The sequence below is a fragment of the Theobroma umbraticum genome, unplaced genomic scaffold (assembly GCF_002168275.2).
Source record: "Theobroma umbraticum cultivar Fairchild unplaced genomic scaffold, ASM216827v3 scaffold_130.0, whole genome shotgun sequence".
NCBI classification, from domain to species: Eukaryota; Viridiplantae; Streptophyta; class Magnoliopsida; order Malvales; family Malvaceae; genus Theobroma; species Theobroma umbraticum.
The window spans coordinates 1,997,139-2,021,002 of record NW_018397264.1 but is presented as its reverse complement, the minus strand read 5'-3'; the positions used below and the strand labels follow the sequence as shown (position 1 = coordinate 2,021,002).

General features: G+C 33.5%; 1 protein-coding gene across 5 annotated transcripts; it reads left to right on the top strand.

Moving 5' to 3' along the window:
• Positions 1 to 829: 829 nt before the first annotated feature.
• On the top strand, positions 830 to 22,945 carry GCN2 (protein kinase family protein). 5 transcript variants are annotated; one of them, XM_089784386.1, is made up of 30 exons: positions 830 to 1,187; positions 1,980 to 2,048; positions 2,137 to 2,196; positions 2,288 to 2,393; positions 2,675 to 2,779; positions 4,298 to 4,723; positions 6,187 to 6,312; positions 6,415 to 6,501; positions 6,627 to 6,713; positions 6,813 to 6,924; positions 7,562 to 7,679; positions 9,015 to 9,069; positions 9,324 to 9,490; positions 11,198 to 11,382; positions 12,023 to 12,171; positions 12,399 to 12,648; positions 13,786 to 14,068; positions 14,151 to 14,244; positions 16,188 to 16,268; positions 16,400 to 16,456; positions 17,139 to 17,270; positions 17,351 to 17,434; positions 20,089 to 20,197; positions 20,271 to 20,407; positions 21,192 to 21,299; positions 21,764 to 21,849; positions 21,944 to 22,046; positions 22,148 to 22,270; positions 22,381 to 22,513; positions 22,693 to 22,945. In XM_089784386.1, the coding sequence occupies exons 1-29, from the start codon at positions 1,060 to 1,062 to the stop codon at positions 22,489 to 22,491; spliced, it is 3,738 nt and encodes a 1,245-aa protein (XP_089640512.1). In that variant the 5' UTR covers positions 830 to 1,059; the 3' UTR covers positions 22,492 to 22,513; positions 22,693 to 22,945. The 5 variants fall into 5 exon arrangements, with proteins under 5 accessions (XP_089640512.1, XP_089640511.1, XP_021290176.1 ...); XM_089784385.1 differs by having other exon boundaries at positions 22,649 to 22,945; XM_021434501.1 differs by having other exon boundaries at positions 22,381 to 22,945.
• Positions 22,946 to 23,864: the final 919 nt, after the last annotated feature.

Genomic DNA, 23,864 nt, shown 5'->3' with positions numbered 1-23,864 from the left:
TTTTTTTTATACAAAGAGAATTCAAACTTAATTTTTACAAAAAAAAATTAATGTACATATTTTACAATCAAATAATTAAGTATGAATTTTTTATATTGTTTAACACTATAAATATTTTACATTTAAATATTTAACTTATTAATAAGTATATATACTATCTACTTAAATATTTATATTTTTAAATTTTTTTCAATTTAATCTTTTAATATCTCAATTTTGTTCAATTTAATTATTGTATTACATATTTTTGTTTAATTTAACCCCTATAACATGATACAAAAATATTTTTTATCTATTATATGATATATCAATGTCACGTTAACATTATCATATCATCATATTAAGTTATATGGTACTATTATATCATCAAGTTGGTATCACGTGACATGCCAAATCATCATATGAATGTCATGTCATCAAAATATGCTATATTAACACTGATGTCATCTTTTTAATGATAAAATTGAATATAGTTAATGAAAAAGATTAAATTAAAATAATTTTTAAAATTAAGATATTAAATTATTTTAATTTTGAGTACAAAGCTAATATAAACAAATTTTTTTATATTTCTAAAATATCCTTCGTAACCATTTCATTAATTGGTTTATATAAAAAAATAAAATAAATATGAAATAAATTACTAATCTACTCATTTGATGAATTTTTTTGGAACAGATCATGTTGGTACGACGTTTCTGATAAATTTGTGTTTTACTTTTGCTAATTTTATTTAAAAATATTATGAAAATTTTATTTTTACATTATATTTTAATATAAATATATATTTTTTATAAATATTTTTTTGTACTAGTCGAGGTGAGGAAGCTGCCGTCTAACATCTTTCAGTTTACGTCTCTGTGTTCAAAACCGGGACTTCAGCGCCCAGCCACCATTTCCACCCAATCTGTCCCATCTTGTGTACATTTCTTCTCTTATTACGAACTTTTTCCCCCCTTAAACTTCAAATAAATAAAACCCATCATCATCTGGGGTTTTATCAAAGATCCATATAGGAATTAAGGCCTTGTTTGGCTTTTGGATGATTAGATGTGAGAAATGGGTTCAAAAAAGAAAAAGAAAGGAGGAGGAGGAGGGAGGAGGAGTAAAGGAAGGGCTTCTCTGAAAGATCATAATTCTCATGATGGAGATGATAATGAGCTTCTTTCTGAAGAGATCACTGCTCTGTATGTTATCAATAATTTTTTCCCCTCTCAATCCATTTCTCAGTGCGCCTTTTTAATCTTTGCATTCAAACTATATAACAAAAAGACATCGTTTGTACTAAACTTACTGAGGATAATAGATATGATCTTAAATAGGGCATAGTGACCAATGATATATTGATTTGATAGTTAAATTTTGGAGGACTACTGGTAGAATTTGGGAATGGTTAGTCGAGGTTGAGAAAAGATTAAGGGTCTTATTGAGCTTATGTTGGTTGAAAGTTTTAAAGTCGTGATACTAGTATATCATGGGTCGACTAAATTTTCAGTATTCTGGATACTTAAACGCGGGAAAGGCCGCTCACCTATTGCCAATATCATTATAGATTGGAGACCTATTATAAATTTTCACACAATGATTATAGAACTTAAGAAATTTAGATAGATTTGTGCTTATGGTTAAAGTTCTTTACACTAAATTTAGTATTGTTTGATTTTGATATCTTAAATAATATATACATTTATATATATATTTTTATATATTGATTTAGTTGTTTTTTTACCCCTAAAAATGCATTATTAATTTATGATGCACTGAATTATGCATTAACATGTTGAACTCTTATAGTATTTCCATTAAAAGAATAACCCACTTTTATTGACATATCCCTCAATTATAAATTGAGGGGCTCTTTTGAAATTTTTTTTACTCTTACATAGCATGTTTGCAATTATTCTTTGTTTTAGGAATTTGAAGTAGTGAATTTTTAGGCACATAGAATTGTATTTTATTTCAAATTTCTGTATTTTTAGGTGTGCAATATTTCAGGAAGACTGCAAAGTTGTCTCTGGGTCACCTCTGGAAATCATTATTAAGCTCAGGTTTTTGCTATTTTTGTTTTGTATCGAACTTGTCAGGTGAGCTCTTACTTTTCCTAATCTTAGTTTGCTAATTATGAAATTTGAACAGGCCTTACTCGAAGGATATGGGTTATGAGGATCTTGATGTTTCTGCTTTCCTCTTAGTTAGGTAAGTTTAAATTATTGATGAATATTGTTTTATGTTTCATTTTACATCAACATATGTATTCTTTTCATTTTTTCTTTTACTTGTTTATCAGGTGCTTGCCGGGTTATCCTTATAAGTGCCCAAAGTTGCAGATCACTCCAGAGAAAGGCCTGACAAAAAGCGAGGCTGATAATCTTTTGTCTCTGCTTAATGATCAGGTATGGATTGACTTGTATTGTTATCTATTTCATAAAAGCTCTGCTGGTGACAGTAATAAATAATGCTGATAATCTGTGATAATAAATGGTAGCACTTTGTCTTTATCATTCTAGAAGCTTGGGTTAGTGCAGATTATTTTCCCCTAAGAGCATGTTGCATATTTATCAAAAATAGAAATTCAGAATTTATGTTGTACAAGCATAACCATTTTGTGCTCTGTTTTTTGCTTGGTATGTTGTAAACTTAGTGACCACTATTTTCTTTACTTGCTTTTTTCCAGGCAAATGCTAATGCGCGAGAAGGACGAGTAATGATTTTTAATTTGGTGGAAGCTGCTCAAGAGTTCCTGTCAGAAATTGTTCCGGTGGCTCAGTCACATGAATCTGTATGCTTTTGTCCTCTATAATAATTAGTGTTTCATTTTTTCTTCTTGCCATTTATTTTTATTGATCCAAATTCATTCCTTTAGTTTGGTTTCATGAGCAGTTCCTTGTATCCCTTGCTTAAGTTGTCACAGTTACCATCCATGTTGTGCTTAATGATGTCTTCTATATACTTGATAATTTTATGTGATTTTGTCTCTTTTTAACATATTGAACTTTAATTTTTTCTATGGTTTTCATTTATTGATTGTGTTTGAGGTATTGCTCTAAATTAACATGTAAATACCTTCTTGGACCATAAGTTGTTTATATAACATGTTTTCTTTGTTTGTTTGAATGACTTTCAAAATATAAGTTTGTTGTTTATGGAGATCTCTATATGAATTTTCTTTTTCTTGTTGCCAAGAGGGACGTGGGGATCTTTTCTCTCTGAAATAAATATCTATTCCTTTTTTTGTTTTTTTCATTTAATAATATCTACTCCTTTGGTTTGAGAAACATGGAGTATGAGTGAAGATAAAGATATGTATAAGGAAGTAGTTTCAATTCTAACAAACAGTGAGGTGATGGTAGTGACTTTCCTATTACAGTTCTATAATCTGTCTAAACTCTTATCTCTTTTCTTTATTGATGGATGAACTTTCTTGGAATATTCAAGCTGATATTTCTTGGTTCATACTATGTTTGGATGATATAGTTTAGTAGATGTGAGTAAGGTGGGAGGAGTAGTTTTGAATTTGAAAATTTTATGTTAGGGAGGACCAAAGCTGAATATAAAGTATAAGTTTTCTAAAACTAAAACTAGAGAGGAAGATAGAGTTAAAATAAATAAGTAGGAAGTTCCTCAAAGTGATTGTTTCAGTATTTATGTTTGATTTGTGATGACCCTAGGCCGTAAGGAAGAACCTTAAGTCAATATTTCAGCATAGGATTAGAGCAGGAAAATGGAGAAGTGCTGCATGGATATCGTCCGACTATGAGTGATTGCCTAGGTTGGAGGAAAATTTGGTGAAATAGCCATCATATACAGCTTTATAATAGGTACTGGATGTTGGGTGGTAAAATGACATCTCCACAAATAATTTAATTGAAATGAGGATGTTAGGATAGATTCCTAGCCCTACCAAATAAGATATTAGTTATAAGAAGGTAGAGGTGGCACCTATTTAGGATTAATTAAGGGAGAGGCAACTTAGATCATATGCAACTTAGACCTAGGGATACTCTGTTATGTGAGATTGATCTGTGCCAAGTTGGATAAACTAAAAGAGGTACTGATAGACTAAAAATAACATGAGTTGAGGTCATTTAAAAAGAAAAAATAGAAGACGTAGCTTCCTTTCATCCTTCATGGGATGTAACCTTTAATTGAATGGAACAGACAAAATGGCTTAGTGAAGCCAAGTGCAACCTTTGGAATTAAGACATAGTTGACTTGGGCTTTATGTTCAGTCTTTTATAAGATAAAGCATGTTAACTATTTACGTATCCTGTCTTGATTTATCCTTTCTTCTTTGAAGCTTTTATATTCAACCACAGGAAGCAGTGGCCAGTTGCTCCAGAAGGATGCTGCAATTTCAAGTAACAAGAGTTGCTCTTCTAGGGGGCCTTTTGTTTATGGTTTTATAGATCTTTTCAGTGGATCTGGAGAGTCATGGAATTGGCCTTTGGATATGGACAAAAACAGAGGTATAGTTTCTGCTGTACAGTCACATCTATCAGATGGTTCAAAACTGGGATATAATGTTCGAGAAAAGAAACTTGAAAAGAATCCAATGTCATTGGCAATGCAAGAAAAAAAGCAAGTTCTGTCACCTTTACCTGTTGCAAAATTGGATAACCTTAAAGAAGAAAGTGAAGATGACAGTAAGAGCATATCTACTGCTGATTCAAGCAATTTTTTAATGGAGAACTTGGGTAGAAATGGCATGAAAGGTGAGAAGGAGGTAAGTCATACTGGCTTGGTTTTTGATATTTTAAAGCATCTTTACCTCTAGCATTCTTATTTAACTTTTATTTCTGCTACCTAACGTAGCTATAGTAGAAAACATTCCTTGAAGTTTTTACATGCTCACAAAAATCTAATTTCTCATAACTATATGCTGAAATTGGATTACAGAGATACTTATTGTTCGGTATTATTGCTTTTGCTCCATAGTTTAAATATATGACTTTCATAAAATCCTAGCTGATGGGTGGGGGAGGTGAGAAGGTCCCCCTCAATATATAGATGAAAAATAAATTCTCTCTCTCTCTCTCTTCCGGTCCATTTTGCATCCTGTTAAAATTAGAAGGAAGGAAAATGATAATTTGAATTTGAGTGAAGAATGCATATTTATAATTTATTGCTTTCAATTGAGTGAATAGATCTTGAAGTATTGCAGACCATTTTCATTTCCTGCTTTATATGTCTTCTTAAAATTCACATACTTTTGAAAATTTGTGCACAAAATAATTCTTTTTCTTGTAAATGCTTTCCTATTTATAATGTCAGAGCTTGTCTAATCCTGATAATAACTGATCTTACTTGAATATATCCTCATCTTGTTTCATAACCTGGGTGTTGTCTTCATCCCCCCTATTGCCTGTATTGTATGGAACACTGTGTCACGAGAATATGAGAAGCATAAATTACTTGTGAAACAAGGATCATGGGGGAGTAAATATCCATAAAATAGTGAAACAAGTATGATGCGTGAGTAAATATCTATATAATAGAGACCAAAGATCAAGAAATTGGAGAGAAGGTCCAATCATAGCAAACTGTATCAGCATCACGTGTAGGTGACTGTGTAAAAGTCACAGGACTATGTGTCTAAGAAGCCTGTACAAGTTGAGTAGGATCCTTAGTGAAATGACTGATATGGGCTTTGTAAAGTGTTAGATATATTTTATGACAAAGTACCTTGTCAAAGCCCTTATGATTTAATAGCATCATTGTGTGGAATCTCTATTCTTGTCCTTCTTATGCAAGTGAATGGATAACTATTTCTGGACAAGAGGGCTTAAAACCAAGCAGGCTGGAACAATGCTATTGTTTCTATTCTGATGTAAAATTAAATGTGAAACTTGTTAGTCTGAAGACATGAGATAAGTAACTGCAAGAATTCTAGGGCTTCTAGCACTTCAAAAGGCAAAAATGAAGGTTTGGAAATTTTTTCACAAAGTACAATAAAGAAAAGTTGTTTTAAAAGAAGATGGAACAAGAATGGAGATACATTGATTTAGAAATTGTAAAACTAAATTAATTTAGGTGCTAGTTCTTAAATTTGGCACCTAAAGAAAGTTCAAATTGACAAGATTAAAGAATGGGCGACCATTTAACACCAAATTGTAATAATCGAAATCATTTTTATTTCATGGCTTAGTTCTATGTGGAATATTACATAGGCATTAGTTAATTTTGTAGGATATTGTTCTTGAGGAAACAGAGGATGATGATGGGGATCTTGAAAGTGAGCCTTGGGAGTCCTTATCTTCTGCATCCTTAGCTGATAATCGTGCATCAGAAGCCATTGAAAAAGATCTAATGATGGTAACTTTTTCACATTTTCTCAATTCTCTTATTTTTCAGCATGTAAACTTAATTTGCTTTAAGGGACAACTTTGTCTAATACATTTTCATTTACAAGCGTAGGTTTATCTGCTTCGCCTTGCTTGTGCTTCTAAAGGACCATTAAGTGATTCGCTGCCACAGATTATAACAGAGCTGTACAACCTAGGTGTATGTCATTAATACCATTCTGCTTGTTGGAAAAAGGAAAACAAAAGTACGATTGTCTTTAGATTTAAAATATTCGAAATCTGCTTGCTTTATTAAATGGTGATTCTCTGATGATTTGAATTCAGATGTTCTCAGAATGGGTGCAGGATTTAGCTTTTAAATCATCTTCATTGTTCAATAAAACCTTTGATCACGCTTTCCGTCAGCATATGGTTATCACTTATTGTTCCTTGTCCTTTATTGTTTTCCTTATATTTTGGCAATGAGCCCCAATTCTGATTCTCATTATAATTTTTTATACATTTATTCAGGTTTCATCCAAAGTTTCTGCATTTTGGAAACCTGCTTCTGATTTGGGGGTGGAAAGTGCATCTCTCCCAAGCTCTCGATATCTCAATGACTTTGAGGAGCTACAATCCCTTGGTATTACATATCTTCCATTATACCTTTTCGTATGCATCTGTTTCTCCCGTTGAAGAAATATATTGGTGATCCTGGTTTGATCTTAGAACTAAATTGTAGAGGTGTAATGGCTTTGCTTTGGATATTGGATAGTTGATCAGGTTAACATATTCATGTTTCAAGTGATGAAAGTTCTTGAAGTTTTCACATTGACCTGCACAGGAATAGCGGTAATGTTGTATTTGTGCACAATGAAAATGGCCTCCACAAATAGTGGACCTTACTTGCTTGGAATCCTTGTTATTGCAATGCTGGATTCTGGATGCTACTTCTCTATTTATCTTTCTGTCTTTCGTTTTTTCTGTTTTTGGTACAACATCTTGAACCTAGGATTTCTACCTAAAAACCCCTTTCACCTTACCGCCTGAGTGAAGCCCAAGGGGCATTCAGCCTTGCTATGTAATTCAATATTTCTACCTCTCCTTGTCAATATTTTAGTTTTACAAACCTCACCTGATATAATGCTTATTTTATGGACTTCTTAGATCTGTTTTGGTTTTGTTTTCTTTTAAGCTGTGTGTAGCATTTCATTTACCAAATTATCTTAATTTTCTGTAAACTTTAGGACTACTTAGACTTCTTCTTTTGATGGTAATAGGCCATGGTGGGTTTGGCCATGTTGTATTGTGCAAAAATAAGCTAGATGGAAGACAGTATGCTGTGAAGAAAATTGGCCTTAAGGACAAAAACCTGCCTGTTAATGATCGAATCTTGAGGTAACTTTGTTTCTTATACCATCACTCTAAATAGAGGGTTACAGTTATGTACTTCTAAAGATGCTAAGTGTTGTAATTATGTTAGCACATCAGATAATCCCTTAGTTTACAAGCGATTCACCCATGGGAAGTATATACTAAATCAACATATATGATTGGTTGCTGGCAGTTTATTGTTAACAGTTTCATTGTGGTTCCTATTTTATTGTTAATGGTAGTTTTCCATTTCATGTTGTGGGAGGTTGTGTCTCCACCCTATTTTATTGTTAGTGGTAGTTTTCTATTTCATGTTATTGGAGGTTGTGTCTTCACCTTTCCACTTTCTTGCTTTGAGGGTGGTTATTCCACCAAGCTGTAGTTAAAAAAGGAGTGAAGTTAATAAAAGAGGGTTGTTCAGTATCTATTCAAGTTTTTGAGTACTTAAAACTCAAGAGATCTGCAGGTTCTCTCTAACGAGCCAGCACTACAAACATAGGTTGAAAAAAGAAACCTTCCACCCAAGTACCTAGCATACCTCAAACTAAACCAAACCCTTCCACACACCATCCCATAACTTGATTCGTTTCAAGGGACCGTATCAAATTATCACTTATTAAAAGAACTCATAATTAAGGTGCTTCCAAATTGCTGATGTTTACGTTTCTAGCAAACGGATTTATGCTGTGAGTATTTGTCAGTTGGATTTTGTCTTTGCTTTTAGTTTCTTAATCTGCTGTATTTGCAACCTCCATTCACACCTTAGGTTTATTGTTGTCTCTGTTTCTTTAATACTGTCATGGTACTCAATATAAACAAGCTATATAATGGAGATGTTGGCAATGTTGGTGCGATTTGGTGCATAGGAGTACTCAAGTCTTCTTAACCCTTGTTTCTGTTGTCAGCTTCAGACTTAGGGTTTGGTCAACTTGTGTTGCATTTATTTAGAAGATTAATCATGGACTGGCATAGATCTCTCTGGTGTAGCCTTTTTCTTTTCTCTTTTTCCTTTCTTAAAATGTAATCAGCATGATCTTGCATGCTTAATGAATGCTTCACTTCTGACACATTTTTTTTGGTTATCCTTCTTGCTTCCAATTGGCATTATCTTCCAACATTATATCTGTAGTTAATCACCTTTTTCATTAAGACATTGCTTTATGGCATCAAATTTTGATACAATTGTTTAATGCTTTGCTTACTTGAAAACCATATTTTGTTTACTTTCTCAGTATCTGAATTTTTGCTCTAATCTGTATTATATATTTGTTTAAGTGCAATACCTTCCATCTTTTACCATGCTTGATACCTTTTAATTTGTGCTAATGCATCGATAATGTTGACTGGTGAGGTACTTAGGGAGGTAGCTACACTTTCCCGTTTACAGCATCAGCATGTTGTCCGTTACTATCAGGTAAGGCTGAAGAGCCTTTTACCATTTTGCTTCTCTCTGCAACTTTTGAATTTCTTGATTCTCTACCAACAATCTTTAACCGTTCTTTCTTAAGTAGGTCTTATAGAAAGGTAATAAGTTGACAGCCTAATTTGTGTTAACCATGGGAAAGATATTAGGAAAAGGAAGAAAAGAAATATTTTTGATTCAAAATTAGGAAAATAATTGCACCCACTTGGCCATCTATGAAGTTCTAAATATTTGTAAACTTCCAGGCATGGTTGGAAACAGGAGTTGCTAGTTCTTCTGGTGATACTGCATGGGGTTCAGGGACTGCAACAAGCTCCACCTTCAGTAAGGGCGCAGGCTTGACTGATGTCCCTGGACAGGAGAACAAACTTGAGTCAACATATCTATATATTCAGATGGAATATTGCCCTAGGTATCCCGTTTATTTTTGTTTTATTTATTTATTTGGTAGTCCTAAATTCTTATTCTGAATGACTACTTCTTACCCTTTACATTTTTTTTTTATACTTTCTTTTTCTTGTTTTAAATAAGAATAAAAGAAGTGAACTAATGTGAAGCTGTAGATAATCATTGAACTTCATTCTGGATACTATGGTTATTTTCTTTTAATGTCACTATGTGGTTGATTGTACCATCAATTATTGGTAATTATATTTGCTTTAATCTTCATCCTTGTGAAGTAATGCAAGAGTGCTTGTAATTTATGTTCTCACCAAGGATAGTTAAAAGAAACTCCTTGGGAAAATTATTTGAATAGGATTTCTTGAATATGTCTGCTTGAACCATGTTATTGACTTGAGGTGTTTCCGTTCAACATCCTTTTTTTTTCCTTTTAAATTTTCATAGAAAATTATGTGAAGTCTTCTGTTGCATGTTAGACTGCATTTCTTGAACTGATATCCACACGCACACACACACACATAAAAGGAATGCCGACATGGATACTTATGTGGACAACCTATCTTCTTGATATGTAGGATAATATCTAAATTATGCTATTCGTCCAATAACTTTATTCAAAAAAGTATTCAAATTCACCAATATCAAAATCTACCAAAGATGGGAAATTTTACATAAATTTTGAATTCAAACATATCAAATTCGTAGTTTATCTTTCCTTTCTGAATTTAACCGTAGCCAAAAGATATGTATGCACAGGAATTTTTGAATGCTTTTTTTTATTAGAATCGATTAGATTTGCCTCTTTCTATTTTGAATTTGAAAGACAAATTTAATTTTTAAAATCTCTAATGGCCTGTATTCAATATTTAGAAAAGGTTGTTTAATCTGGTTAATATCTTATCATTATAATTTTAACATGTAACTATGATGTTAAGATATTAACCCGATTAACCAGATTAAACAATCTGGTAAGTCTTCTTGATCAGATTCTTGTTCAGTTTCTGAGGAATTTTCTGGAAGAGTCTTTGAGTATTTGAAAGATTGTATTTGTTTTCTTATTTCATTTTGGTCTTGCTGACTAATTTCGATTTTGATTTGCTTGATTTCTGCATGTAATTTTTCATTCTTGATTTGCTTTGGTTTTGAAGATTTATATTTTTCAAAGATGATATGTTTTATGTTATAAATTTGTGGTGTTGGCACTATTGATTTTCAAATTTTTCTGCTTAGATATTTTAAATTATAATTATAAGATATTAACCTGGTTAAACAATCTTTTCTATAATATTGAATACAGGCCAGTAGATATTTTACTGAAAAACCCGTGATTGAAACTTGAGATATAAACAACTTTACTAATAAAAATATAAATATTTATTCCACTAATTACTCATTACGTAAGACATATATATATATATATTTATTAAGCAGTACATGAATTATATTCAGGATTCTCAAACTCAAAAGTAAAATGTCACAATTTTTCCAATTAATAATATTAATACAAAACCATCAACCGGTTTGTCGTACAGAACTAAAGCTATGTATATTTGCATTTATGTCGTTTATGCTTGTCGTATATATATGTTCACGTGCTGTTCTATGATTTCGTTAGTCTATTACTTACTCATATTTTATTGAAGTAGTTGGGAAATCCCTTGTTCTTTTGTTCTTATTACTCCTAACTCCCCAAATTCATTTCTTTTATGGTCTGAAGGACTCTTCGTGAAGTCTTTGAATCGTATAATAATTTTGACAAAGAATTAGCATGGCATTTGTTTCGCCAAATTGTGGAAGGCTTGGCACACATACATGGACAAGGAATTATCCATCGGGACTTAACTCCAAACAATATCTTTTTTGATGCCCGCAACGATATTAAAATCGGAGATTTTGGTCTTGGTAAGATACATATTTTCTATTAGGAAATCAACTTTTGGCTTCCTTTATGCTTTAAAGGGATATTTTACATATTAGTTAAGGAACCAGACAAAAGTGGAACTCATTTCATTTGAAAGAATGTTATAGTAAATCTTCATTTACATATTAATATAATGTTTATAGTCATGGTTTGTTGAATTCCAAATAAAGCAGATTACACATTTTAAATGAATTTCATTAATGCTTTTTTGGCTTGTTGAATATACAATAAGCCAAAAGAGAACCAAAGTGAATTAAAGGTTCATAAGTTATGCTTTACAATGGATTGATGACTACTTGCCGTCAAAAATTACCATTATTCCATGTTGGAAGCTTCTATAAGCAATAAGGCTATTAAATCATATATCATGTTCCAAAGGCAAATGCTAGCATGTGTACAAAATATAAGTGAATGTTTGATCTTTTGAAAAAGATTCTTTCAACTTATTACTACTTATTTGTTTAATTATGCTTTTTTGAAAGGGGCAGGTCTAGTGCTTTTTTATGTGTGATTTAGTAGCTAGTGTTACTAGTCAGTGAAGAAATTATGTGATAGCCATGTTAGTTGGCCCAAAATTGAAAATTACATATAAAATTTGTTTTTTCGTTTCTCTGGCTTCAGCAAAATTCTTGAGGTTCGAGCAGGTGGACCAGGATGGTGGTTTCCCAATAGATACAACTGGAGTTTCAGTTGATGGTACCGGTCAAGTTGGTACCTATTTTTACACTGCACCTGAAATTGAGCAGGGATGGCCAAAGATTGATGAGAAGGTGAATGATGTTAGCTTCTTTGGTTTTATTATTTAGTTCAAGCAGTATGCGTTTTCATTTTTCTCTTTTGTTGGGAGAGGGGGGAAGGGGAAGTGGAATTCAAATCCAGCTCTGTGAGCAGGAATGCATGCACCTAGCATTGAGTCAAATACCTTATTAGTAGATTATTGGCACTTTACTGCTTCATAGCTTATGATACAACTTTTGTTAGTTGTTTTGTCTTCCAGGTTGACATGTACAGTTTAGGAGTTGTGTTCTTTGAGCTTTGGCATCCGTTTGGGACAGCAATGGAGAGACACATTGTTTTATCCGATTTGAAACATAAAGGAGAACTTCCTGCTGCATGGGTAGCTGATTTTCCAGAACAGGCATCATTATTACGATGCTTAATGTCTCAAAGTCCTTCTGGTCGGCCGTCTGCCATGGAACTTTTGCAAAATGCTTTTCCTCCACGAATGGAATATGAGCTGTTGGATGGTAAGTAACTAAGTTCTAGACAACATTTTTCTGTGTCTTCATGTGAGTATATTTTTTCTATAATATGTTTGTAAGTGCATTACTTATTGAAGGTTGAATTTGTGAGTGATTGGTACATTAGGTTTCAAATGACTAGGAAAAAGAGGGAGAAGGACAGGACAGCATCTTACAAATTATTGATACGTACATGGACATACAACTCTGAGTAGCTTTTCTCATATCCAACATCCTTTAAGCGATAAACATCTTTGAATGAATATTTGAGCAATATTGAGTATGTAATTTAAACACCAAGAAGTATTAAAATGAGTTTCTTACTAAGCAAGAGGTGAAAATATTAAAATTAGTAGTTAGAAGGTTTTGGATAGACCCTCCAATGTTTAGCTCAACAGAGTACTTTTTTTTTTCTGGCTATAGAAGGATATTAGAAAAGATGGGAGAATGTTTTATGGAATATTGCTTATGAAGTGCAATTAAAGGGGGAAGGATAGTTTAATGTAAAAACTGTCTGGTGTGCTAAGGGGACATTGAATGATAGTATTTTTTTTTTTTTAAATACCAGTCTTGCACCCTTCCTGCACACAAGAGAGGACCCCTTTTGGTGTCAGTTAGCATGTATCTTTTTTCTGATTAATGACGACCACATGCAGACTTGTTAACCAGAATAACGTTCTTTCTCAATTTAACTCATAAAAGACCCCTTAGATAAACTTTTATCCAAGTTCGACTCAAGTGTGCTAATAGGAATTTTATGAAATCATCTGTCATCCTCTTGTTTCTGTGGGGAAAAACTGAATCTTTCTCTCACTTTGAAAGGGGGAAAAGGGGGAGAGGGTTAGTTTATTAAAAGGATTCTTATGATTTTACCTAAAATTGGAAATAGTACATAATTGTAAGCACTCTAATCAGTTTAAGTAATTTTTTAATGTAATATTGATGCATAACTAGCTTGTAAGCTGTAACATAGTCAAAATATGAAGATGAACTGCCATTGCTCTCTGTTTTTCTGCTGTTTAAGCTCTGGCTGAATTCTCAACATGCTGCAACAGAATAAATGAGCTGTGAGTTTGGTGTAATTAAAATTTAGCCACTTGATTCAATCACCAGTTGGCTAATTTCTTTCCCTTCTATATTCAGATATTCTATGTACAATGCAGACTTCCGAGGACACAAGTGTTTATGACAAAGTTGTGAATGCCATTTTTGATGAAGAAATGTTAGGAATGAAAAACAATCACCAGAATGCTGGTAGATTGAGAATGGTTCAACATGATACTTCTTCTATCCAGTTTGCAGAGTTAGACACAGAACTTCGTGATTATGTTGCTGAGATCTCCAGGGAAGTGTTCAAACAGCATTGTGCTAAGCATCTTGAAATAATACCCATGCGCTTGCTGGATGATTGTCCACAGTTCTATAGGTACCCCTCATAGTCAAAATCCTCATTTTTTTTTTTGTTAAAAGGTACTGCTGGCTAATTATATTTGGTTTTGTACGGTAAGGAATACTGTCAAACTTCTGACTCATGGAGGAGACATGCTTGAACTCTGTCATGAGCTGCGTCTGCCATTTGTTAGTTGGATAGTAGCAAACCAGGTATTGAGTACAAACTTCTCTCAAAAGTTGGACCCATGTTTTCATTTTATCATCTTTCTGATTTTGTTCCTCTTTGTTGGGACATTGCAAAAGGAAACCAATTACTCTCTCCATTTCAAAATTACTATTGCAGTTGACTTTTTCAAGCCATATTTGTCTTTATATTTTATAAAGTCGATTCATTGAAATATAATTGTTTATTGACAATATAAATCCTTGAAGGCAATTTCAACTAGTTTGGCACTAAGGCTTGGTTGAGTTGCTTTGAGTTGTTTTCATCAAAATTATCTTTTATTTTCACATATTCCCTTTTAGACTCATTAAGATTTCTAGGGATTTTTAACTGTTTAGTTTTAAACAAAATTAGTTATAACTTTTTGAAAAGGTCAACTATGACAATACTTTTGGAACACAGGTACTATTTAATGTACAAGCTTGGTGAGTAGCTTTGTAAATTTATGTTGTCCCAATTTAGACCACCTTTGTAAATTTCTCTTATCTTAAATCATATCACAATATTTTGCATTCTTAACATAGGATAGGTTATAAACTTCCACTGTTGCTTGTTTGGCTGCTAGTTCATATGATTAACAGAAATGCATTTTAATGTTTGAGTTGCAAAGCTGTTGATGTTAGTAAAAAATGACTTCAATTGGTTGAAGGTTCAGAAGAAATTCTTGAATTCAAGAGATATGTTGCTATATTTTTCTTATTAGACGTAAATTGTGTTTCCTTTCCATTATCTGTTCTTGCGATATAATGACTGAAATCATGTGAAAGGAAGGTATTCAAAATTTCTGAAAGGATGTGCAGTTAATTATGTAAATGAATGTAAGGTTGTGAATAGAGTCATTGAGTTGTAATGGGCTGCTTTATGGCTTGGTGTTGAACGGTTGAGTATTTCTTGGGAAATGCCTTAGACAGTTGTGGATAGAATTATATAAGTCAGAAGTTTGTTAAATTTCTAGTATGGAATCAATCGTAGACTTCAAGAGCTTGATGACTAACAAAAAACTCAATATATACATGCATTAATTCTGAATAATGCATTATAGACATCCGACTTACCATGACAAGTCTAGGATATTCAAATAGGGATTTTAAGAATATTAAAAAAGAATTGACTTCCAACATCTAATTTAAGACAGTTAAGATCTGATGACTGTGGCGTTCTACACTTCAGTGGCAATCATAATACCTGCATGTAGGACCTTGCTGTGCTATAGATGTCGCCTCGTTAGTCTAAATGGTCTATTAACATTCTAACTTTTGCTGCATTATGTAATGTTGTTCAGCAACGTAACGCTTATTTCTAAGTTTTACTGGTCTTTCATGTTCATGCTCATCTCTAAGCTTTCTGTTTTTTATTTTCAAAATACATGTTTCTGAAAAAGCATCCAAAAAATAATTATTATTCTTAGAATTGAAAATATTATTGGATAATTAAAATTGTAAAACAGTAAAGTTGTTCATTATAATGTAATATATTTCCTTGTTTATTATTCCATCTTTTAAGACTTAGTTTGAGGCTTTAAGCTTCTGCTTGGGATTTAAAAGCAAGAAAAAGGTTACATTTAATAGTACAAGATTTTTCTTGCAATCGAGCTTCACTTACAATATAGTATCCAAGTATTGAAATAGAGATGTTAGAAGGACTTCTAGGTGGCAGATTGGTTATTAGCTAAGTATTAGATTTTCTTGGAAGTCTCTAGAAACAGAATTGAGGAGATAATTCAGTGGCTTGTACTTCTTTTTATACTGATATTTATCTATATATTTAGTGTTGTTGAAGCTGAACTGTTTTGCTAATTAAGATAACTGCTTTTTCCTCATTGGTTTTTTCACATACATGCTTATCTTATTGTCTCTGATCTGCTTTGGTTATTAGATAATTGAATGAGATCTGTTTTAAATAATTTAACTTTCCATTTTATCTTTCTTAGAAATTTTCATTCAAGCGATATGAGATATCACCTGTTTATAGAAGAGCAATTGGTCATTCACCTCCAAACCGCTATCTTCAGGTATAAAAATTGGAAAACTTATGCTGTGATGCACCTTTTTTCCTACAATGTTTTGAGTTAGTATCATTTATAGTGCTTTCTTGTCAAAACTTATGTTAATTTTTTACACTACGACTGTTGATTGGCAATAGGGTGATTTTGACATTATTGGAGGTGCGTCAGCTTTGACAGAGGCAGAGGCTCTCAAGGTACTGTGTTCTTTGTGATTTATATTCTCTAATTCTCTATTTATCTATCTATGTTTCCCTGGTTATGTAATGTTGTTCTATCTTATACCTGCTTGAGTTTTTAGCTCAACCTTGACTGTTATTCACCTTGAAACTAAAATGAAGACCTAGCCATTCCTCTCTCTCTCTCTCTCTCTCTCTCTCTCTCTGCTCCCAGTGATGTGCTTGGGACCAAATTGTATCATAGTTAGTCCTACTGGGATGCTGATGAAATAACTTCTGGATTGTCTTATAAAATGTTGGCATAGCTACTTTCCTTTTACAACTGAGAATTGATGTTATGTTACCTACGTTTGTGATATTATGCTTTGAAGATGTTGTAATTACTTTAAAGTTCACTGCATTTAAATTGTGATTTTCTCCATGAGGAAGGTTTTTGGGGCTTCAATTAAGAACAGGATCTGTTATTCACTTTTCCCAGAGAAATAAAAAAGCACTGTTTATATCAACCTGAAAAGGGACTAGGGTCAAAATGTTAATTTTTATAGCTTTTATATTCATTATGAATATAATTCTTCAGGACTACTGGATCTGTATTACCATGTCATGCCTGCACTGAGTTTGGGTAATCTGTTATGCAGTTATGTGCTGCCATGTTCTAGTAGTAGATTCATTATTGGACTCATCTTGCACTCATTTGCAGGTGACAATGGACATATTAACTCGATTTTTTAACTCAGAATTGTGTGATATTCATCTTAATCATGGGGACCTGCTTGAGGCAATTTGGTCTTGGGCAGGAATCAATGCAGAGCACCGACAGAAAGTAGCTGAGGTATGTTGCTGATTTATAAGATGCATTTTATTGAGTGTGTGAAGTTTTGATCTGACAATTGCTTCCTTAATTGAATGAAGCTTCTCTCGATGATGGCTTCTTTGCGTCCTCAATCATCTGAATGGAAGTTAAAGTGGGTTGTGATAAGGCGTCAGCTTTTGCAGGTTTGAGGAAACTATGGAACACTCACTTAATGCATGTGCTAGTCCTTATGTTAAGTAGCCGTAAAAGTTGCCATTGGAATAATGGTTTTACTGACCTTGTACTTCTCAGAGTCTTATAAAGTTGCAGTGACTGTTGTCATTTGTGTCTATTGAGTATTTGCTTACATGATTACAATTAAAACAAGCAGATATACATGCAGTTGGTGGTTTTTATGATAAGGCCTATATTTCCAAGAATGACCAGGTCCTCATTTAAAGTCACGATTTTAGCCAGAGAAGGTTGTTAAGACTTCAAGGATTGTTGTGCTTACTGTACTTGTAAGTTTAGAAGCACACCACATTGGTTGATACCGCATCTGAAAAGTGTTCAAAAGTGTATCATTTTGGATTTTTATTTGATTTGAAAGATATTTTGGATGAAGAACCCAGCTTGGGCATTACACGGTTTCTGCTTAGTTAATGTTCTAACTTTCTGGAGGTGGCAACCCATGTTGCTTGCACTTGACAATTTAGGGGTCACTGCCAGTGTTGGCATGAAATGACACAGCTGTTGAGGATGCATGCTTGACATGTCCTAGGGAATTTTGGATGTGAAACCTCATTTAGCAGATTACTAGGGATTCATGTTCCTTTTGGGAATTTTTACTGTATATGACCTACCAAATTGGATAGCTTGGCGACATATATATATATATATATATATATATATATATATGTACCTGTCCTCCTGACAGTCTTGTGAGCAGTTTCATTAGAATGATCTCTTATGTTGTATTTGCATTTCAATGGTCTATGATAAAATAATGCTATTGATTAGGGTCATGGGGTTTGGACTTCGTAAAAGATAATTTTAGTTGCCTTAAAGAAGACAAAATTCTTTTACACCAAAATCAGAAACAATTGTTTATCTGGTCAGGACATTTTTCTTGTAGTTGATGCATAATAAAATAATGCTATTGATTAGGGTCATGGGGTTTGGACTTTGTACAAGATAATTTTAGTTGCCTTAAAGAAGACAAAATTCTTTTACACCAAAATCAGAAACAATTGTTTATCTGGTCAGGACATTTTTCTTATAGTTGATGCATGATAAAATGCAAGGTTCACTTTGATTGCGTTGGTTAACTGCCAAGTGCTTTACTTGATTTTTGCACTTTAATTCTCTTATATGACATGATTCATAAGACCTTGATATGATGTTCTAGAACCAATGATTTCATGATATGCTATTCGAAAGCCCCGTCTTGTAAATTCCCTTCTTTTATTTTTGGTTTAAAATGGCTGAGCTATGTTGCTGAATGATGAGAATTTTGTAAAATGTAATGCAATATTTTGGCTGCTATTTAATACGTTCTTAAAAAATTATTTACTTTTTGCTTCTTATTCTCATTAGCACATGCAAATGCATGGAGTTACTTTAGAACAAATAGAAAGTAGGGTAAGAATATTTGTCTACTAATTATTCAATCGTGATAAAAAGCTACTTTTTAGTATGTGTGCCTTGATAGAAGAATCCAGATTCCAAGTGAACAAATTCTAACTTAAAAATGAATCTTTCTGGTTCATGTGGGATGATTCATAATTCTTTGGATGTTATGAGTCAACTGTTGAGGAGAGAAGTAACTTTCTATTGTACATGCAGTAATAGATACTGTTTTGGCAGTAGTCATATAATTAATGTGTTTTTCCGGTCACTAGAGCCTGAACATTGTCAAATGCAATTGTGAAGAACTCGTGAAGTGAATTATAGGCAAATCCTGTGTTTCTTTTTTTTTGAAAGTTAGAGTTCATTCATAAATAAAGGAAGTTCATATACAAACAGATGAGGGTCAAAAACTGGAAAGAACACTTGTCTTGACCCTCTGATGACAAACTGGTGGACAGAAATACCAGACAAACAACCTTGCCCTTTAAACCATTCATCCTAGCATGTACATATAACCCTTTAGCCAACACATCCCCACCAGCCCAAAATATAAAACCAAAGAAGAAGTCAGTAAGACGAGGAAACGTAACCAGCATGCCTGTTTCCTTCTCTTGCTGCACCAAGCAAAAATCAAGAACAACAAAATTCAAAACTCCCAATATCACCATGGGCAAGGCTGAAACTAAGACCACATTAAACCCCTGTACACAAAAATCATGAATCTTGAAACATAAAGGAGTCATCAAACCCCGTGAGGAAGTCGAGCAAGCAGACAAAGCATAACATGACAATTAAGGAAGAACTTGCAACAAGTCTGTGGCTCTTTCCACCCCCAATTTGGCAAGGCTGTCTGCCAATTCATTCCCAGATCTCGGGATATGAATAATCTGCCATCTAGGAATCTTACCCAGCAGAGATTTGATTTTTAACACCAGATTTCTAAGGCACCAGGGAGAGGAAAGTGGTTTTGAGACCCAATTAACAGCATTTAAAGAATCAGTTTCAATAATTAACCCAAACGGATGACACCAATCTGCTGCCATAAAAAGAATTAAAGCCTCTCGAATAGCTAACATTTCCACAAGATTGGCATCACCCCAACACCCTGTTTTTGAAAAAAGAATTTTCACCATACCTTTATCATTCCGTAGCACACCTTTATCCTGTGTTTCTGATGTAACTTAATTCAATGGTTTACGTGTTCTTTTCTAAATTTCATTTTTTCCAGGAACTCAAGTTAGCAGAGGCTACTGTAAATAGATTGCAGACTGTTGGTTTAAGATTCTGTGGAGCTGCAGACCAGGCCCTTCCTCGATTGAGGGGAGCCTTGCCAGCTGGTATGGTCTTTATTATTGATCTGAGGTATCATTGAGAGGTATTGTACTTATTTTAAGCTCCACTGTCCTGCAGATAAACGTACCCGCAAAGCGCTGGATGAGTTGTCAGACCTCTTTAGTTACTTGAGGGTCTGGAGGATTGAAAAACATGTTTATATAGATGCACTTATGCCACCAACTGAGAGCTATCATAGAGATTTGTTTTTTCAGGTATAGCGATTCCCTATTATGTGTGTATGTTTGTTTATGTCCTTTGCAGTCGAATGTGAATGCTCATTTGCATATGTTTATATAACCTTTACCATACCATTCTGTCACAGTAGTGATTGTTGATCATAGTTGCCATAGGCATCGATCTTTGAGACAAGAATTGCTAACTTTCTGATATGCATAGTCATGACTCCAAATTATGTTACTCTTTAGTTTTTTTTCCCCTTCTTAAAGTGGCTCATCTTGGACACTCGAACTCATTATCTTGCACTTAGATGCTCATGAAATGTGCCCAAAATTTTTAATCCCAATGCTTTATTCAACCCCATCATCTCAAGATTCTTGGATTTGAATTGTTTGAATTGCATTGGAAATAGCCCAGGCAGGGGCCTGTACAAAGTGAAGAAAATTTGGACAATTGGTTTGATTTTTTAAAGTGCGACCCATTTATGTGTGAGAAACACTGACAATTGTTGTTTTTGTTACTATTTGACACTCTCTCTTATCTGCAGTCGCTTAATTTTATAGGAGAAACTGCTAACCTGATGCAGCCATTATCACTAACTAAAAAGTGTGCGTTCGCAAAACCCATTTGTAAGCCATTATCACTAACTAAAAAGTGTGCGTTCGCAAAACCCATTTGTAACTTGCTATCACTGGTTGGAATTGAGGTTGACATTGCCATACAAATGAAAGTGTTGAAACTCAACAGTCAAAGTGACTCTCTACCAGTATTCACGACTGCCAGTATTCTAGATAACTAATATTCTAATTTGTTTCCCAGATATACTTAGGAAAGGAGAACCATCCTGGATCACTTACTGAAGGTGCATTGCTTGCTGTCGGTGGTCGCTATGACTATCTGCTTCATCAAATGTGGGATCATGAATATGTAGGTTTTGTACCTGTGATTCCTTTCCTGCTTTTCATTTTTGTCGTACATTTGTATATGCATAAGCACTTGACCATGCAACATAAATGTGTAATGAACACACAGTTACTCATCTATGTAAGATGTGGTTTCAATTCCTAATAAAAGTCAATTTATGAAGTGCTGTCTTACGTCTAAGGAACTATCAAATAAAAGTTATATAACCACTTTACTTCCATTTCTCATTTAATTTAATACTTACTATAAATAGTGGATTAGTATTCCAGCAATCTCGATTACTCTCCTTGACAATCTTCCCAGTCTTAACTGCATTTGTAATTCTTAATCAAATAACCAGGGCTGCATAATTTTACTAGTATCTGTTTGCTAGTGCCCTGGTATAGGTACATAATTTCAAGCATAAAAGCATATCTCGGATATTTAGTTAGTGATAAATGTTCTTTTTTTTTTTTGGCTCCATTCAGAAAACGAATCCTCCAGGTACCGTTGGCACCAGCCTTGCACTTGAGACTATAATCCAGCATTGTCCTGTAGATTTCAAGCCTATTAGGTGCAGTTTCTTCCTATTGGTTATCTCCGTCTTTTACGTCCTAAATTTTGTTCTTTGATCATACTCTTGGGCCATCAACTTTGTGTTGCCACAGAAATGAAGCTACCACCAGCATCCTTGTTTGTTCAAGAGGAGGAGGTGGTCTGTTAATTGAACGCATGGAACTTGTTGCTGAATTGTGGAAGGAGAATATCAAGGTAGGAGATAGTACCTTGTTTTTAACCTGAATGTACGATGCACTATTGTTGTTTGAACTCTCTTGGTTGCTTCATCCTCATTTGTCATTCTTATACATCAGGCTGAGCTTGTTCCTATACCTGATCCAAGCCTCACAGAGCAATATGAATATGCTAGTGAACATGAGATAAAATGTCTTGTTATCATAACAGACATGGGTGTATCTCAAACTGGCTTTGTTAAGGTAATTCTAATTTGGGAGGCTATTTTTTTTATTTTTGTTTTAAATTTTTTGCTGCTGCAATTGTTTTAACCAAATTAAAATTTGTCACATATCTATGATAATATCTTTAGGTTCGTCATCTTGATCTTAAGAAGGAGAAAGAGGTGCAGGGAAAAGATCTTGTCAGGTTTCTCTTGAATGCAATGGGGACACAATTTAGAAACCCTTCAGTTTGGAGCTAGTTCTGTCTTCATCAAATATCAGGTTCTTATTGGCCCTAGTCATGATTCATCTCTACTAGCTATGATTTTCAGGATATAATCATGATGCTTTAAGAGGAGATTTTGTTTCTCATTTCATTGTGAATTGGATGCTTGTTATTAACCCCTCCAACAATAGGTATATGACAAGGATTTCTTATCTGCTGTCTCCTGTTGCCCCAGATGAAGCAAACCGTGTACATCGATTTGCATGAATTTACTGCTGAGAAGTTTTTTGCAGTTTTAGGTTTTTGTTGTACTATGAGTGAAATTACATTGAATGCTACATAATTCAGTCGAAACTAGTGTAAATATGTAAACTCTCACAGGTCAATGTATTCAATAGAATAGGAAAAAACAAAATGACTTATCAATGATATAGTTATCACGGAGGAAAATCACAATAATACATCATAGTTGTTGGTTTGGGTAAGAACTCGTTTGCTCCAATCTCTCTCTGCGTGTGTGTGTGTGTGTGTGTGTGTGTGTATGCATATAATACAGATTGCATGGATTCCAACAAGAAGCCGACACATCACACCGGTGGTTCCCCAGTTCTCTTTCCATTTTGAAAATGAATTTAAAGAATTAGTTCGTGTAGTTGTCCTGTCTGGTAACAGTCTGAGATCCTTTCCAAGTTTTGATTAAGTGCTTGTAATATTACAAAAAATAGTTCTCTGTTTAGGCTTTGTGATGATATGGGTCCTGAATAATCAGGATCCCTCATGTTTTAATGGATCTGTTCTCTATGATTCTACTTTGAGGTGGGTATGAAGTCTGTAAAAACTTAACCAAGGGAGCTGGTACATTTTGTTGTGTGGTGTGTTGCTTTGTTTTACTGCTGTTTAATTCTTCACGTTTGCTTTTTGTAGTAATTGTTCAGTGGTTAAATGCATTGATGGTCTTTAACATTTTAACTGAGTTTCACTCTGATTCCTAACTTGTCATTGATCTATTTATGTCTCAAACCCGTCTGTAAGTATCTTTACAAATTAATCTTTCCATCAGAAAGTTTCAATGCAAGTCGATGAAAATTGTTTTATGTAGGAGACTACCTTTTAGACATCTAAATAGAACTGTTTCTATTAAAATTGTTTAGATATCTGTTTATTGAGTCCATCAAAATTATCACAAAAAATTGAAATGACATCATCCTAATCACAAATTTGGAATAGAATAAATAAATATTTACTAAATTTATAGTATTCTCGAATTATTGATAAAAGTAATTTATGATTTTAAATGAGGATCCATTAAATTTTTATGATAATTGTCGATTATAGGATGGACAATGGAGGTTCTATGGCACCTTTGTTGTCTCTATTTACCACCAATCTGAACATTGCAAGATGTTT

Coding starts and splice junctions, on each gene's coding strand:
- GCN2 (XM_089784386.1), top strand. CDS start 1,060: ATGGGTTCAAAAAAGAAAAAGAAAGGAGGAGGAGGAGGGAGGAGGAGT. Junction 2,780..4,297: donor TGGCTCAGTCACATGAATCT/GTATGCTTTTGT, acceptor TCTTCTTTGAAG/CTTTTATATTCAACCACAGG. Junction 14,069..14,150: donor GATTGTCCACAGTTCTATAG/GTACCCCTCATA, acceptor TTGTACGGTAAG/GAATACTGTCAAACTTCTGA.